At 42.7% G+C, this 16,344-nt stretch overlaps 1 protein-coding gene across 1 annotated transcript in view; it reads left to right on the forward strand.

The window, feature by feature from the left end:
- TTC29 (tetratricopeptide repeat domain 29) overlaps positions 1-16,344 on the forward strand; it is a 241,312-nt gene that overhangs the window by 6,383 nt on the left and 218,585 nt on the right. The window contains exons 2-3 of the mRNA XM_066573669.1: positions 5,183-5,292; positions 12,850-12,933. Coding sequence (XP_066429766.1) covers positions 5,189-5,292; positions 12,850-12,933 — 188 coding nt within the window. The 5' untranslated portion in view covers positions 5,183-5,188. The remainder of the gene's footprint in view (positions 1-5,182; positions 5,293-12,849; positions 12,934-16,344) is intronic.

Genomic DNA, 16,344 nt, shown 5'->3' on the forward strand with positions numbered 1-16,344 from the left:
AGTAGTAATATTAACCCCTATTGCGGCCCAAGTAATAATAGCGACCCCTATTGTGGCCCCAGTAGTAATAGCAACCCTTAATGCAGCCCCAATTGTAATAGTGACCCGAGTAGTTATAGCGACCCCAGTAGTTATAGCAACCCCTCTTGTGGCCCCAGTAGTTATAGCAACCCCTCTTGCGGCCCCAGTAGTTATAGCAACCCCTATTGCGGCCCCAGTAGTTATAGCAACCCCTATTGCGGCCCCAGTAGTTATAGCAACCCCTATTGCGGCCCCAGTAGTAATAGTGAACCCAGTAGTTATAGTGACCCCTATTTCGGCCCCAGTAGTAATAGCGACCGCAGTAGTTATAGCGACCCCTATTGTGGCCCGAGTAGTAATATTAACCCCACACAGTAGCCCCAGCAAAAATATTAACCCCCCCCCCAGTAATAACATTACCCTCCTAGTAATATTAACCCCCTAACCCATATACTTACCTCCCTCTTGCAGTCTCGCGCTCACTGTGTCCCTGCCGCAGACAGCTACGTTCCCCGCTCGGTGCACTCCTTACTTTGTCCTTGGCGCTGGCTCTGTCCCTGCCACTGACAGCTGCGTCCCCCGCTCGGTGAGCTTCTCACTGTGTCCCGGCCACCAGCTCTGTCCCTGACAGCTGCGTCCCCCCGCTTGGTGCGCTCCGCAGGACCGTTCTCTGGGTGCTGCTGTGCTCCCTGACCCACTGCCACATGAGGACCTCGCCGCGGCGCTTTGCTGACCGCGGCCCGATGAGTGAGATCTCAGTGCCGGATGGCACGCGGAAGGTGAGACACGCCCCCAGCCAATCAGAAGCCCAGGGCGTGACCCACTTTCAATACTGCTGCATTATGTCGCCACCCCTAACTCCCGGTGGTGACATAATACAGGTATACTTGTATCTTGTCACCACCAGCAGAATGGGTGGAGAGCTAGGGATGGGCTGTACCCGGCCAGTGCACGCCCACACGCTGCTGATTGGCTCTGTGCAGCCAGGCCCTCAAAGGTCCTAGCAGCGTGGGGATTTATTTCATGCTGGGATGGCGGCTTAGGGTTAGGGGTTGTTTCAGTGTTAGGGATTACATTAGTAGCTGTTAATCCTTTCATGTTTTACAGCTAATAATATAACCCCAACACTGAAACTAACCCTCCATGCGAGGCATACTGTCACCCAGCGCTGTCCCCGGAGTTTTCTTGCACTGTCCCCGCTCCCCTCCAGCCTCCCCGTCCCCCTCCCTCCCTTCCCCACTCACTCTCACCCAGTGCTGTGCTGGCGCCGCCGCTCCCCCGCTCCTGCTGTGTGCCTGCTTCTCTGCAGCCTTGTGCACAGCCTCCCCGTACCCCTCCCTCCCTCACTCACTCACTGTGACACAGCACTGTACTGCCGCCGCCGTTCCCCCATTCCCTCAGTGTCCCTCTACAATGATGCCACCTGTCTCTGGATAGCAGACAATGAAATGGTTTCTCATGCTTGTCGGATGATCAGACGATGCTCTCTACTGGTGGTCTTTCGAGGCCGTCCTGAGCCCCTTTACCTCGTGTGCCGTCACATATCCACTGGTCCCAACACCTCCTAATAGTCTGGTCAGAACGGTCCAGGTTGTGAGCAATTTGTGGATACAACCATCCAGCTTCTCACATTCCAATAATGCCCCCCCTGTCAAACTCCATTAACTGGGTTTGATTATGTCGTAGAGGCGTCTAGTGGTCAACAAGCTCTACACAGGCGGAAAAAGAGGTCACTACACACAAGGAGCCTCTGAGAGCCTTTTTATAGGCCAAGGGTGGAACCACTTTTAGGGCTGTAAGTGGCAAGACTGCTCATCTAATCAACCCACAATTCTAATCATTTGCATATCTGCCTGAGATGTAACTGCATGCTGAGTTTTGCAGCAAAATGACATTGTCTTCTAGATGGTTGATTTTTGACAGAGTGTATATATTATGTATGCTGGGAGCTTTCTTGGCATACACACTAAACATAGGGTAAAAATGCGATATCAACCCAGCCCCATGTGTATGTGTTTTTTATTTGATAACATAAAGCATTTTTATGGTGGTAAAAAAAGCGGCTTTTTGTTTTTGTATGGCTTTTCTAATATATTAAACATTTTATTGAACTTTTTGTTTTGTCCCACTAGGAGACTTTACCATACTTTTTTCTGATCACTCATATACTACACTATAATACTATGGTATTGCAATGTATTATTGAAATATTGACAGGCCTCCGATTAAACCTTACCTTAAACAGGGCCTAATAGAGGGCCATTGTTTACCTCCTGGCTGCCAAAGCAGCCTTATCAGTACCTTGTATTTTTGTTGCCCGGGGCCGACATCATGACAGAGGAAGCCCCCTCCCTTTGTCTAACCACTTAGATGCCACAGATTAGAAATGAAAGGCAGCATAAGAGCATATAGGTGAAAAAGGTTAAAAAGCCTTTATTTTGCCCATGGTACAGGCGCCAGCGAAGTTTCAACCTGCAAGGGTTTTTTTTCAGGCTGGTTAAACAGAAGACATACACGACTTAAATAGACAGACCACATCACCCACCACCAATTAAAATCAAAATGTCATACAGGTGTCAAGACACATCAACTAACCAATATTCATCAGGTCATGTCCGGCATAGTAGCTGCGGCTCCTTCTCCATCATGGCTTCCCCGTGTCCCTAAAAATAAATAGCACATGCGGTGGATCCAGTCCCATTAAGACAAGCATTTTCCTGGTTACTTCGCCATATTCTAGTATAGTGTTAAGTGCTGCTGATCTTCTGATTTCTCTTTGATTCACTTAGATGAAACAGTCAGAATTGACCATGGAATTTAAGGGGTTAATTGGCTGCCCAATTGAGCAAGGTGTATAATAGAATCGGCGCCCCTGATTATACATTATAACACCCAAACCATGATTATACTATACATTTACATCAGTTCACATAAAAAATGTAAATGTACAACATAAGTCAAGAAGGCTTACAGGATTGTACAGGAGTAGTAAAACATGACAGATTTCTTCTAAAAAAGTGCCACACCAGTCCACAGGTTGTGTGTGGCATTACAGATCAGCTTTAGGGCTTATTCAGACGACCGTATATCGGCCGGGTATTCATGCCGGCCGATGTACAGCGTCCCTCTCTGCAGGGGGAGGAGGCAAGAAGAGCTGGGAGCAGTGCCCTGAGCTCTCGCCCCCTCTCCGCCTCCTCTCCGTCCCTCGGCACTATTTGCAATGGGAGGGGGCGAGGCGGGGGCGGAGCTAAGTCCCGGAACTTATCTCTGCCCCCGCCCCGCCTCCTCTCATTGCAAATAGTGCCAAGGAACGGAGAGGGGGCAGGAGCTCAGTGCACTGCTCCCGGCTCTTCCCACCTCCTCCCCCTGCAGAGAGGGACGTCGTATATTGGCCGGCGTGAATACCCGGCCAATATACGTTCGTCTGAATAAGCCCTCATATAGTATAGTGCATTGGAGCTAATATGTAACCAGACAGATCCCAAGGTCTCATGTTTTTCTAATTGTAGACACTTCTTTAAAGGAAACCTGTCCCTTGGTTCCCAAACACTTGTGTTTTTTTTAAAGCGAATGTCAATGGGATTTTCCAACATTAAAAACACATCGCAAGTTGGTGCTTTGCGATTTTTGTACGATGCGTTTTTAACATTAGAAAGTCCCATTGGCATTCGCGTTAATAAATGTAGCTTTAACGCAGCATTAAAAAAGCGCAAGTGGGTAGGTGCCCTCAGAACAGAGCTCCGAGCTCTGCCAATCTTGTCTGCGACATCATGCAGAGTGACAGCTCTCCGTTTTCATGCTGCGGGCGGGGAGAATCAGGGATATGTTCTCAGTCAAACTTAAGTGTGTTTATACACCAGGACAATTATCATACTTGTCCCCTTGCAGGATGAATGGAGGGAAACAGCTGAAGTGTATCAAACATTAGTAGAAAGTATGCCACGGGGAGTATCTGATGTCACTAGAGCCATAGGAGGTCCCACTAAGTAATAACATATGTATATAAATACTACTTTCAATTCTTGCTCAAGTGTCCAATTACTTTTGGTAGTATAGTGTTTATGGGTATTCTTGTATCTTGATGCCACCGGAAGTATGGCAGGACAGTAGGTGTAGGTAGTTTGACAAGCTGTTAACGCCCAGACCTGCTGACTGGCTGCTGTTTTACACGTTTGTAACACCCACACCTGCTGATTGCTGCACTGTCCTGTGCGTCTGTGTGAGCTGCAGTTTGCATGCTACGCAGCCCAAGTTGCGGGCACAGAAAGCGTGGTGAGTGATTGTGGGAGAAAGCGGAGGGACCGGAATCGATGCAGGAGAGCGCTGCAGGGGAGACTGATATCGGGGAAAAGATCAGTGAGGCGACCCGACGGTACAGATGACGTTCCAACGGCGTGGATTGCAGGGCAGGAGGCTACAGAATTAAACCGCTGCATTTGCCAATGACAGAAGGGAGAGGCCCAGGAACAGTAACAGCATCCGGGACCATAAGTTATCAAGCAGTGAGCAGCGGGGTTATAGAATTACAGCGCCGCAGGCAGAAGGGGACACCCCTGTCACTGTCAGCAGCGATGTGCTGGCGCCCCCGTTGGGAGGGCGGCGCCGCAGTGGGTGAAACAGCAGCAGAGCTGCTTGGCCTACTTTCCTGCTGGAGTTCCTGGTCTGGGTCCTTGTCATCCTCTGTGCTGGGTTGCGGAGATCGGTCGCCCTCCACAGTCTGCTGGCAGCTCTCAGTATGTTACCTAGCCGAAGTATCTTGTAGCCTATCGCCTGCTAGGGGTGTGACGGGTGTTTCTCTATGGAAGCCCTGTCAAAACCCTAGCTTCTGGTGGTGTCAAGATACAATAATACCGTGTATATATAGTAACTGTGTGGACAGCAGTAGCATGTTACTGTAAGATTTTAGGTATGACAGTAACTCAGTGCTCAGCATGTAGGACTGACCCACAAAGTATAATAGTGTATTCTTTTCCTTGCATTATTTGATTAGCTGAGCATTTACCCTTTACTTCCTATTTGCTTCCCTTAGTGCTTCTTAGTATTTGCTTCCCTTAGTGCTTCTAAAACCCGTAGTAATCTACTGTAAACATAATCTTGATATTGTTCCCCAGTTTTATAAGTAACTATAGTTCAATACTAACAATGGTTTGTTCCATTTCAGAAAAAAATGAGTATATTACCAGCTATGTCAAGGCAAGGCCATCACAGGTCTCCCAACCTTATTCTGCCAACATCACTTCCTGCATCACCGAAAAAACGACAACAGAATGGGTATATATTTTTATTACTTTTCTATTGTAAATAGATTAGACCCGTTGACATATGCATGATAACCGATGATGTACAACAACACAGTGTATGAATACACCATGAGCCTACGTATAAGGGATGCAGAGGGTGCAGTTCCATCTGGCGAAGGAGACCTAGGGGCCCTATATTGCAAACCAATACTTTCAATGAATCTTTATAGTTGGGGGCCCAGTTTCAGATTTTGCACTGGGGCCCAACAGCTTCAAGTTACGCGTCAATATATTGTTTATAGGAAATGACATTATACAATAAAGGTGTATAACCAGCAGTCCAGCTGTGTGTTTTTGGTTACCTTTATTATTCTTTCTTTTTTAATTGTAGACTAAGATTTAAATCGGTCAGAAATCAAACGCAGCCTCATAACCGAAACATTAGTAGCATTAGGAAATGAAAGGAGATGGAGGTTTACCCATGATTGGTTTTAAGCTTGTCAATTAAAGCCAAATCTCACAGTCAGCTCCAAGAATTTTGAACTAGTAACAACAATGCTGTAGTGGAAGGAATGTTTGAACCTTTCCTTACACATCACTTGAGGTTTCAACTTACCTCCACCCCCTGCACTCGTCAGAGTAGACCTTCCCTATGTCCACATACACATTCAACAACTGTTGGACAAACAATCATTCCACCAATAGCTGTTGCCCTGGGCTTTCTCATACACATGAACGTTTGGCTGAGCCGAGCATTCATGTGTTTAGGGAGGAAAGCTGCAGCTAGACAGCTCTGGCGCCGGCTAATTTCCCGGGCAACAAAAGTATTGGTATTAAAAATTCCACATCACCAATCCTTTTTTCTTCCAATATCACCTGTCAGGGAAAGGTTCAGCGGACGCCATACACATTAGAGAACTATCAGTGGGTTTAGATGACGAATGTATATACTGTGTTTCCCCAAAATAAGACCTACCCCGAAAATGAGGCTAAGCTGCGTTACATTAAAAAAATAAAAAGGAATACATTACCTAGCAGGCTCGGTCCACATCCCTCCCACTGCTCTCCGGAGCTTTGCCACGCATCTTGCAGTCCTTGGCCGACGATAGAAGATCACTTCCTGGTTACAGGATTCATAAATCTCTCCTCCAGGAAGCGACGGCTCTGATTGGTTCTTGAGTGCTGCTCGGCCAATCAATGTAGTGCTCGCTGACCCAATGCGACGACTGTGATTGGTTCTTCGACCACTGCATGGATTGGTTGAGCAGCGGTTGAAGAATCAGTCACAGCCATTGGGTTATGGAGGTGGGATTTATGAATTGGCCAATCAATGCTGTGGCCCAGCTAGTTCATAAATGCTGCCTCAACAACGCGACGGCTGTGATTGGTTATTCGACTGCTGCATTGCTTGGCTGAGTAGCAGTCGAGAAACTAATCACAGTGCCTCTTTTGGGGAAAAAAATCAATCAAGCAAGGGCCTTATTTTGGGGGGAAACACAGTAGGAGTATTTACTGTAGACACAGTAGTGTACCTTCTTTTGTCCCTTGTAGTAAAAACTTTGTTCTTTAAGCTCTCCCCTCCATGTTCTCAGTTGTCAGAACAGTAGGCACTCTGGCTACCCCCCTTCTTCTAGTAGACACAGTCAGTATTCCCCCTTCCACATGTGATTACTGCAAGGCTTTCTGGAAACTTCTGATGGGCAGGGCTCAAGTGCAGCATCTGATTGCGAAATTACTATGATAATTGGAAAATTGTCCCTGACAGTCTTAGGACTGGGTTCCATTTGTTGAGGGATGTTGGGATCCTAACACTTAAGGGTCCTTTTAGATGAGCCGATAATCGTTTGAGCGAGTGACGTCACCACTAGTTCAGTCACTCTCGTGAAGCTTGTTTATTTAGCCTTACTTCATACATGGTCAAAACAATGGAAGCTGCAGATCAATATTTCCACATGTAAAATAATGCACTTTGGGAGAAGAAATCTTCAGACTTAGTATTGTATTGGCTGTTCTATATCATCCAGGACTTCAGAAGAGAAGGATTTAGTGGTTCTGGTTCCTGACCGCCTCAATATGAGTCCACAGTGCGGTCAGGCAGGAAAGTAAGCAAGTTGGATGCTCAGCTGCATAGCTAGAGGTATAACCAGTAGAAAGAGGGAGATTGTGATCCTCCTGTATAGAGCTCTGGTGAGACCAAATCTGGAGTACTTTATTCTGTCCTGTAGATATCATCTATAGATAGATATTGATAAAACAGAACAATTCTAAAGATTGGCTACAAAAATGGTGGAAGGTCTCCAGTACAAAAAGTCTCAAATGGTGGAAGAGGTCTCAAGTAGAAAAGACTTAAGGAGAACCTGTCACATCCCCACAGCACCAAAAACTAAGTCATGGTGCTGCTAGGGAACGTGACAGGAAACCAGGCGATTATTTTTTTCACGATCCAGCACTGTTGCCCTCCCAAGATCGCACAGCATTGGAAAATCTGACTCTCTTCAGAGTCCTCTGCACGTCCCTCTGCCATAGAGTTGTATAGGAGAGTACGTGCATGAGACTCTGAAAAGAGTCAGATTTTCTAGCGCCATGCGATCTTCAGAGCACTTACAGCACTGGATTGCGGGAGCAGGTGAGTATACAAAATATATCGCCTGGCTCCCTGTCACGTCTCCTAACAGCACCATAACTTCGTTTTTAGTGCCGTGGGGACCTGGCAGGTTGCCTTTAAAGAACATCATTTGTATAGCCTGGAGGGAAGAGGGGGGACTTGATCGAAACCTTTAAATATGTTAAAGGTGTAAATAAGTATGAATAGTAACCAAACAGCAGCACCAAAGCAATATGCACCATAAAATAGGTGTGGAGGAAGATAATAGATACTCGCCGTGCACGCCTGCCAGGTCCCGGACACTTTATCCAGTTTATTTTGGCTCCAAAGGTGTAAATAAGGTTCAGGAAGGAAGTGATTTTTTGGAAGCTAAACACTAGAAGAAGGAGGCAAAATCTGAAATTAGTTGAGGGCAATAATCGGAAGCGGTTGCAGAAAATATGATTTTACTGACAGTGCAGTAGACGCTTGGACCAAACTTCCAGCAGGTGTGGTTGGAAAACCAACAGTAAATGAATTCAAGCATCCTGGGATAAGCATAGATCTATCCTAGGAGAGAGAATTAATGTAAGGGCAGACTAGATGGACCATGTGGTCTTTTTCTGCTATCAATTTTTCTATGTTTCTATAATCAAGTGAATGAAGGGGCCTCGATAATGCAGCAAATTAGACACCCACTCATGAGGTATTGATATAAGCCAACAATATTGCAATCACTTTAACAAAACTCTAAAACTAACTGTAGAAGCAGCAAATTATTTAAAGTATGGGTGACTTTTTACTGAAAATATGTCTCCATAGACTTTCTGCGCCTCTTCAGTGAGAACCAGTACTTCTTGAGTTGTGTCTAAGGCATCTCATCCAACCAACCTGTACTTTGTACTAATGAGGGGCAAGAACCCTGAAACAGTTTGACTGCAGTTGGGTTGATCTTTCTTTTCAAGGATTCTCTATTTTGGCTGATATGAGCTAATTTGCATACTCTTTTCCCAAGGAATATTGCCTGAAAATAAGTTTCCATGCACTCGCTGAGTCTCTTCAGTGGGAACCAGTACCCCCAGTTATTTTTTTTTACTTGTAAATTATGAGCTGTAGACTAACATAGGAATGAACAATTTTAAAAGCTAAATGTAGTATATCACGTACTTAAAATTTCTGTTTATTAGGGCCCTTTTACACAGGATGACTGTTGAGCACAGAAAATCCTAACAGCTGTCCCAGCGATAATCACTCCCGTTCTTTTACGCAGGAGCATTCATTGCTCAGGGAATGGAGGCAGAGTGGGCTGGAGATCAGTATTGCCCACCAGCCTCTATTCACAGTAAACGACAGAAGAGAGAGAGAAGAAAACAAAAACATTCACTGAAAAAGCTAAAAAATGCAATAACTGGTAGGCTGCAGAGGAGGCACAGTCGCCACTCGCCGTAGGGAAGGCGCAATTGCCGTAAACAATCATAGAATGCAGTCTGCCAGACTATGATAAGGAGGAGCTACTTGTTCAATTCAGACTAATGTGCACTCACTCAACCCAGCCCAGATTGGGGATGAGTGACTGCAAACAAACATAGCCTGTGCATGTGAACGATACCAAAGAAGCCAACCAAAGATTGGTGTGCCACGCCATACAGGATAGCAACTCTCACTGACAAGCAGTGGGCACTGGCTGACTCACTTTGGAGATACAGGGCAACCCAATGCTTGTCTTCATATGTATGCTGTAAAAAAAATACTTTTTATAATGACACAATTGCCAAAAAAATGAAAATCATAATTTTTTTTCTTCTGTTTTGCTTAGATTCATTCAAAAATTGTGGGGTCAAATTACACAGTACACTCCTGGATGAATTCATAAACGGGTCTCGTTTTAAAAAATGGGGTCATTTGTGGGAGGTTCTCCATAGTTTTGACCGCTCAAGGGCTGTACAAGTAGGCAAAGCGGCCTGAAACACCTTCAAGCAAAATTTCTGTTCTGAAAGCCACCGGCTATTCCTTTTGGTTTGGGCCCCATTGTGCATACAGGCATAATACTAGGGTCAATCACTAGCAGCTCTCGCCTGTCATTCATTCGGGGAGATCTGCCTGCGATTGGCTGAGCACCTCAGCCAGTCACATTCAGCTCTTTTTAGTAGGTGGGGATTTTAAATCCCCGCCTGCTGATAGATCAGCACCACAGAACAGGGGACAGCAGAAGAAGACGGGCTGAGCCCTGCAAAGTGAGTATCTAATTTTTTTTACTGGATTTTCAGGGAAGGGCCTATATTTAAAGCCCTTCCCTGAAATCAATTGCCGGTAGCAGAATCCCCTATACCAAGAATTCCTCTGCTGCATCTGTCACAGATGTGGCAGATGTAGCAGCAGGGAATTCTTTTTAGTAGCGGGGATGAAGGAAACATCTGCCGCATGCGGCAGATGTGTTCTTCATCCCCGCAGGGGACACAGCAGCGGCGGACAGGTAAGTTTATTTTATTTTATTTTTTTTACACACAAATTTTTGTTTTTCAGGAAAGGGCTTATATGTAAAGCTCTTCCCTGAAAAACGATGCCGGCAGACCATTGAAAACAATGCATGCATTCAGGGGTGCCGCGGCTCCATTGAAAACAATGCATGCATTCCCTATGGTGCACGCATGTCCTATTTTTACAGGCACACGCCTGTAAAGCACGGACATGTGCACACACCATAGTGAATGCATTGGGGCTATTAGACACGTGTTTTTGTGCGTGTGTATGCATGCACAAAATACACGCTCGTATGAAGCCACCCTTAGAGAGAATAAGTGCCTAATTTAACCAGAAGAGCTCCATATTTGGGAGTGGACAAAATAGCAGGGTGCATGCTGGTCCTTTAGGAAGCAAAGAGGGACAGACAGGAGTCTTGAGCCGGAAGTCTGCTACGGACATGCGGAGAGTGCACACTGCAACCACCAACGCATGAAAGTAAGGCAAGATGCAAGTCCTAACAAAAGGCATACATAAAGTATTCCAATGTTTTTGTTGGGGTGCAATGTATTGTATGCCAGAATGTGTCATTTTGGCATATGGTTTGTGCTAAGTATCAGATGTACATTTTTACCGTTGGTAGTAATGTAGCAATTTTTTTTAGTATAGGCTTTACATTATTGTTTACGCTAAAACAATGTACATTAGGACCCCTTTACAGTGAATTATTGTTCAATCGTTGGTCGTGTTTACTCTGAACGATTATTGTTGAAACTCAAACAATCGAGTGTTTTTATTTTATTTATTTATTTATTTTTTTTAAGGATAATCACCTTAAATGTTAAGAAAAATCTTTTTTTCATGATGGAAGTCAGTCAAGTGTTTTACATGTTTGCACAGTCCAAAAATATGTTTACTTTCATTTTAAAAAAGAGAAACAGGTCTGGCAAAACAAGCCTGTATATTTTTGACAAATGCATCAAACGTGATATACATGTTGCATAAAGTTACAAACAGTTGGTATAATATTGCATACAGCTGGCATCTGTTTGAAATTCTTTTGCCCTGCATGATCCAGTGTACACTGCGCAGTAGTGTGGAAACATATACCCATACATTTGGATATACTTGTCATTGCTTGCCATATTAAAAAAATGTTTAACTTTATGTATGTGTATATATATATAATTTTTTAGCTTACACAAACCTTACAATACAGAGACATGCCTAATATACTGCACATCATAAAAAGGTATGTCCATGCACAGCGTATATGATAGCTCCATAGAGAGCTACTGGATACAGTAGCACATATACTTCACATATACATGTGAATGAAAATATGTTTGACCATATACTTAAAAATCGTGTACCTTCTGAGCCTATTTATGATGTTTCCATTTCTCCTAACTTACCCATAAACACCCTCCGCTCTGTATGGGGAGAAATGTTCCTGAAAGAGCCTTAACCCCAAGTGAACAATAAATTGGACATTTTGAAATCCTACATGCCCCATCCTTCTTTCATCTGATGGCAGATATTGGGGGGGTCAGTCAGGTTACACTCATAAAACACTGGCTGAATAGCCGATCTTCCAGAAATCTGTGAGTTGAGCTAATATTAGGCTAATGATATAGCTATCTGGTGTTTGTTTCTGTTCTGCAGGTTACAGGCAACGGTCCGGCATAAGTCAGCAGCTCTTACAGTGACAGCATATTAGACTGTACCTTTTGCAATGTTAATCCTTGCAAAATGAAAAAACTCACTTAGGTCTTCCTACTCAAATAAAATCTTTTTGTTGAGATCTCCAATAAGATAAATATCTATAATTTTATAACCTTATCATGTTTTCATAGGGATTTACGGATTTTTCAAAATTGTCAACATTTGTTTAGTATGTTTTGGTGCAGTATTCCTTTACAATTTTCGTAGTTAATCTATAGCATTGCTCTAACTTTATGAAATGAAATCTACAAACTCAAACTAGAACTTTTTCTGGCTGTTTTCCCAAATATGATCCCCAGAAGATAAAATCTGATTGTTTTATCGGTGTTACTACGAGAGGACATTCACTTCATCTAAATCTAGTTAAGTAATACTATATTGAAAGCCGTTCTTCAACGATGTCTAATATGGATCGGTAAGGGTGAGGGTTAATCCTAAACTTGCATCAGTGCTTCATACGCGTGCGGCATGCAGTAAAACCTCTTAACCAAATGAAATTAAATGAAGATTAATTTTTAAACTATTTAAAAAGTGGTTTGGAAATATCATCTTCTTCATTTGAGGATACTGAATCTTCTCAGCGTTATTTCTCACATAACCTATAATAAAAGCAGCATAGAAACACATACCGAGAAAACAGATACGCTCCGCAATGTCTATAAACTTTGTATTGAAGCAAGTGGATACATTTTAAATAGCAAGGTTTAATGAAGACAAAACAATTGCTGTACCTTATATTTACGGAATATGCAGGAAGATTTCATTGCAGAACATTATGAATTTTCCATAAGGCTTTTCTCTGTCTTTATTTTAATTCAGGATTCACTTGATCAGGGACAAAGATGTCAAAGATCATCATCAGCAGAAGAATATCAAAGAGCTGTCGAAAGAGGAAACCGCTACGTAAGTTTGCTTTAAATTTGATGTGTATTTTTGCCAAGCTTACTGAAGGAGATGGAGACATATCAGATATCCCTCAGTCTGCTCGCTGTTTACTGTAGCATTGTTCTACTGAGCCGGTAACTCGCAGCTCCAGCAAATTGGCAAATGTGAAATTAAAACCCATTTCTATATCCTCGTAGATATTAATGTTTGTGCACATTATTTTATTTGTAGCTGATTTATATTTCACAGTCACCATCATTATAATTCTTTAGTTAACCCTTACTTTATTTATGCCTAAACACATAAAGACATTCAGCATTGTAAGAACCTGGTGGAAAATAGAATGCGCCGTGAGTTCTGTCTGTTAACCCTGTAAATGGAGGAAGTGTAAGGAATCTGCACAGGTGGTATTAATGTAATGTTACTAAGTTATTAAAGTCTTTTTATGTTTTCCTATATTATGATTATTACTTACGATTATCTGGAATGGTATGTATAGAGGACTTTTCCCCTCGTTTACTGTAAAGCCTAGGACATAAATCCTATTTTTGCATAGACTAACTTTTTTTTATTATTAATACCACTTGTTTTTCTTCTACCCCTGTCAGCCGCTGTGTTTTGTTATATTCCGGGCTTCTTTCAGTTCAAGTTTTTTTTTTTTGCCATGTTCATACAGTTTTTGTTGCTATTAACCATACACCATGCACCCGTTGTGCAAGACATTGGGTTCTGCATTTCATCATATACTTACTGCAGCCATAGAGATTTAATAATTCTTCATAAAAAGGTTAAAAAAGTTCTAATGAAGTCCTGCACATTATGTACAACTTCACTTTCTAAACTCTGTAAAAGAAACTTTCATATTTAATGGGAAATCATGAATTATTCCATTTATTATCCTCATCCTCCTTTCAAAGACATGATCTGGATAAAAGGCGGGGTGAATAATTTAGAAAAAAAATGAAATGCATTTTTAATGTGAAGGTGCAAACTACAGATTCTCATGACTATTAGCGAGTGCAGAGGAAACAGAATTTTACTTGCAAAACCTCATCAAACCTTAAATTACATGACATACTTCTGTAATAAAATACAGAAGAAAGAAAAGTTTTTTGCACGAGTTGTTTTTATTAATCCCGTAAAGTTGGAAAGTTTTGTGTTTCCACAATACAACATTTCTAGATGAGTTTACGATATGCCAATTATTCCTATTATGCAATAGGTGTGTTTTTTCCAATTCAAGTAAAAATCTCATTCAGTTGTTTGTCTCATTTCCAGTATATAATCAGGAGCCCTTTATCCCAGTGGTGCCATTAAAGATTGAATGTTGCCGTATGCTGAACAAGTTTCATTTTCAATATTCAAGGAATAAATCTGCCTGGTGCTTTGAGAAAGCTAAACAGGAGTCCAACATTTACACATTCACAATGTAGCATACCCGAAAACATGCACAGAATGTGGTATTTGCGTAACTTTTTCATTATAAACCTTGTTAATTGTTTCAGTCTTAGACTCTTCCACCTTTCATTGCAATTGTTTCAGCATTAAAGCTCATGTAAATGGCCATATTACAGATCCATTTTGTACAGGTCGTTAACGCAACATATGTCCTCCGACCTTTTTTCCCCTCTTACGTTTCACTGCAACGCTGGAGGAAAACCGATGCCGAACCGATTCCAGAGCTCTCTATGGTTTATGGCATCTGAAAGATCAGTTTTGATGCCAGAAGCCTCCCCGCACTGGAGAGAAAAATACTGTTATGTAGCTTTTTTCTGTCTAGATACGGACACCAGAAAGTGCACAAAGTGCCCCTAAACCTCATCAGTTGTGTCCAGCTCTGACATAAAACCACTCGCCGGATGTAACTGATATATGGAAATTCGACCTAAGGAATTTTTTTCCACCTGAAGCATTGTTCATTGAGGCAGCGTACACCTTAATACTGAAATATAGAAACTACGATGGGCATTCATAAAGCCGTTTACGCCAGTTTTTAGCAGAAAAAGTCTCGAACTTTTGTGCAACTGGGAATTTGCGCTGCCCTTGCCACTTTTGTTAAAGCGGGTGGGGCTTTCCGGAGGGGGTTTGGCCACTCCAGGCGGACAGCTTTATGTATAGTTTACGCCCCAAACTGGCATAGCTTTTTGTATAGGGGCCAAGATGTCTGTACTACATAAAGAGTCATGCGCCGTATAGGTACTTCACTAACATAGATGTCTGACAGACCATATTGACTGTAATGGGGTCCATTGCATAGTATTTCATCTTGCAACAGAATTCTGGCTCAAAATGTGGCAAAAACCTGGCATATATGTGTTGCACCACATCAGTTATGTGTTTTAGACCATTTTTCTGCCACTTTGGACAAATCGTTAGGGCTAAGCAAGAAAGGGTGTGAGTTTGTAGGAACATTTTTGTGGCTTCAGATGTGACAATGTGCTAAAATCGCACCAAAACGTTTAATGGAAACCACTGATGTACAGAAGTAAGCCCACCAACAGGTGATGTAAAGTTAGATAAATGTGTCTAAGAGTATGTTCACACAGAGTGGAAGTGCGACAGATTATCCACAGCCAAAAATTCCATGGCAAAACTGCAGAAATTCGACAAAAGAAATACATGGCGGATGTGCAGCTTAGCAGCTGACTTCGAGTCAAAATCCGCACCGATGGTGCAGATTTTAGCTCAGTTTCTTTTGTGGAAATGCTGCATTTCTGCTACATGTGAACCTTCAGGGTATGTTCGCAAGTAGCGGATTTGTTGCAGAATAGTCAAAATCTGCTGCAGATCTGTGTCAAAATCCACTTCAAAACCTACAGCACAAAATATAGTGTACATTTTGGTGCAGATCCACACCAACATTTGCCACGTGTGACCCTACCCTAAAGGGGCAACAAATTGATTATACAGTCTCTGTTCATTTTGGCGCATCTTTAGACTGCCTTGTCTGAATTCACAGTCCTTGATTTATTGTGAGAGGTATTTCCTACGCTTGACATAAACTGCACTGGAGTAGGATGTGTCATTTTTTTAAGAGGAGCACACCAATTAATAAATGTTGGCATCTTATGGCAGTCAGAGAGACAGAAACTAAATTTTCGCCAGCCATGAAATGTCAGATGCCTCCCACTAAGCCATGTCTACTTTTTGAAAAAGTGGCATGCGTGATTTGAAAATATACCCTAAAAACTAACAAATGTTTGTGTGAAAAAAAACATAACATACACCAAAATTTGCAACTTTTTAATGGCAGAAAAGTGTCGAAAGTCTCTTGATACATCAGGGTCGCACTATCTAAATTCAACAGGATTAGAAAATCTTCCCCATTATGCAGCAAGCCTCTAAAGTTGTGCTGGATACAGGCAACCATCATATTATCTTTTAAATTGATGCAAGGGAGCTGGAGCTCTATATCTAAAAATATGATAT

Source organism: Eleutherodactylus coqui, chromosome 7 (assembly GCF_035609145.1).
Source record: "Eleutherodactylus coqui strain aEleCoq1 chromosome 7, aEleCoq1.hap1, whole genome shotgun sequence".
NCBI lineage: Eukaryota > Metazoa > Chordata > Amphibia > Anura > Eleutherodactylidae > Eleutherodactylus > Eleutherodactylus coqui.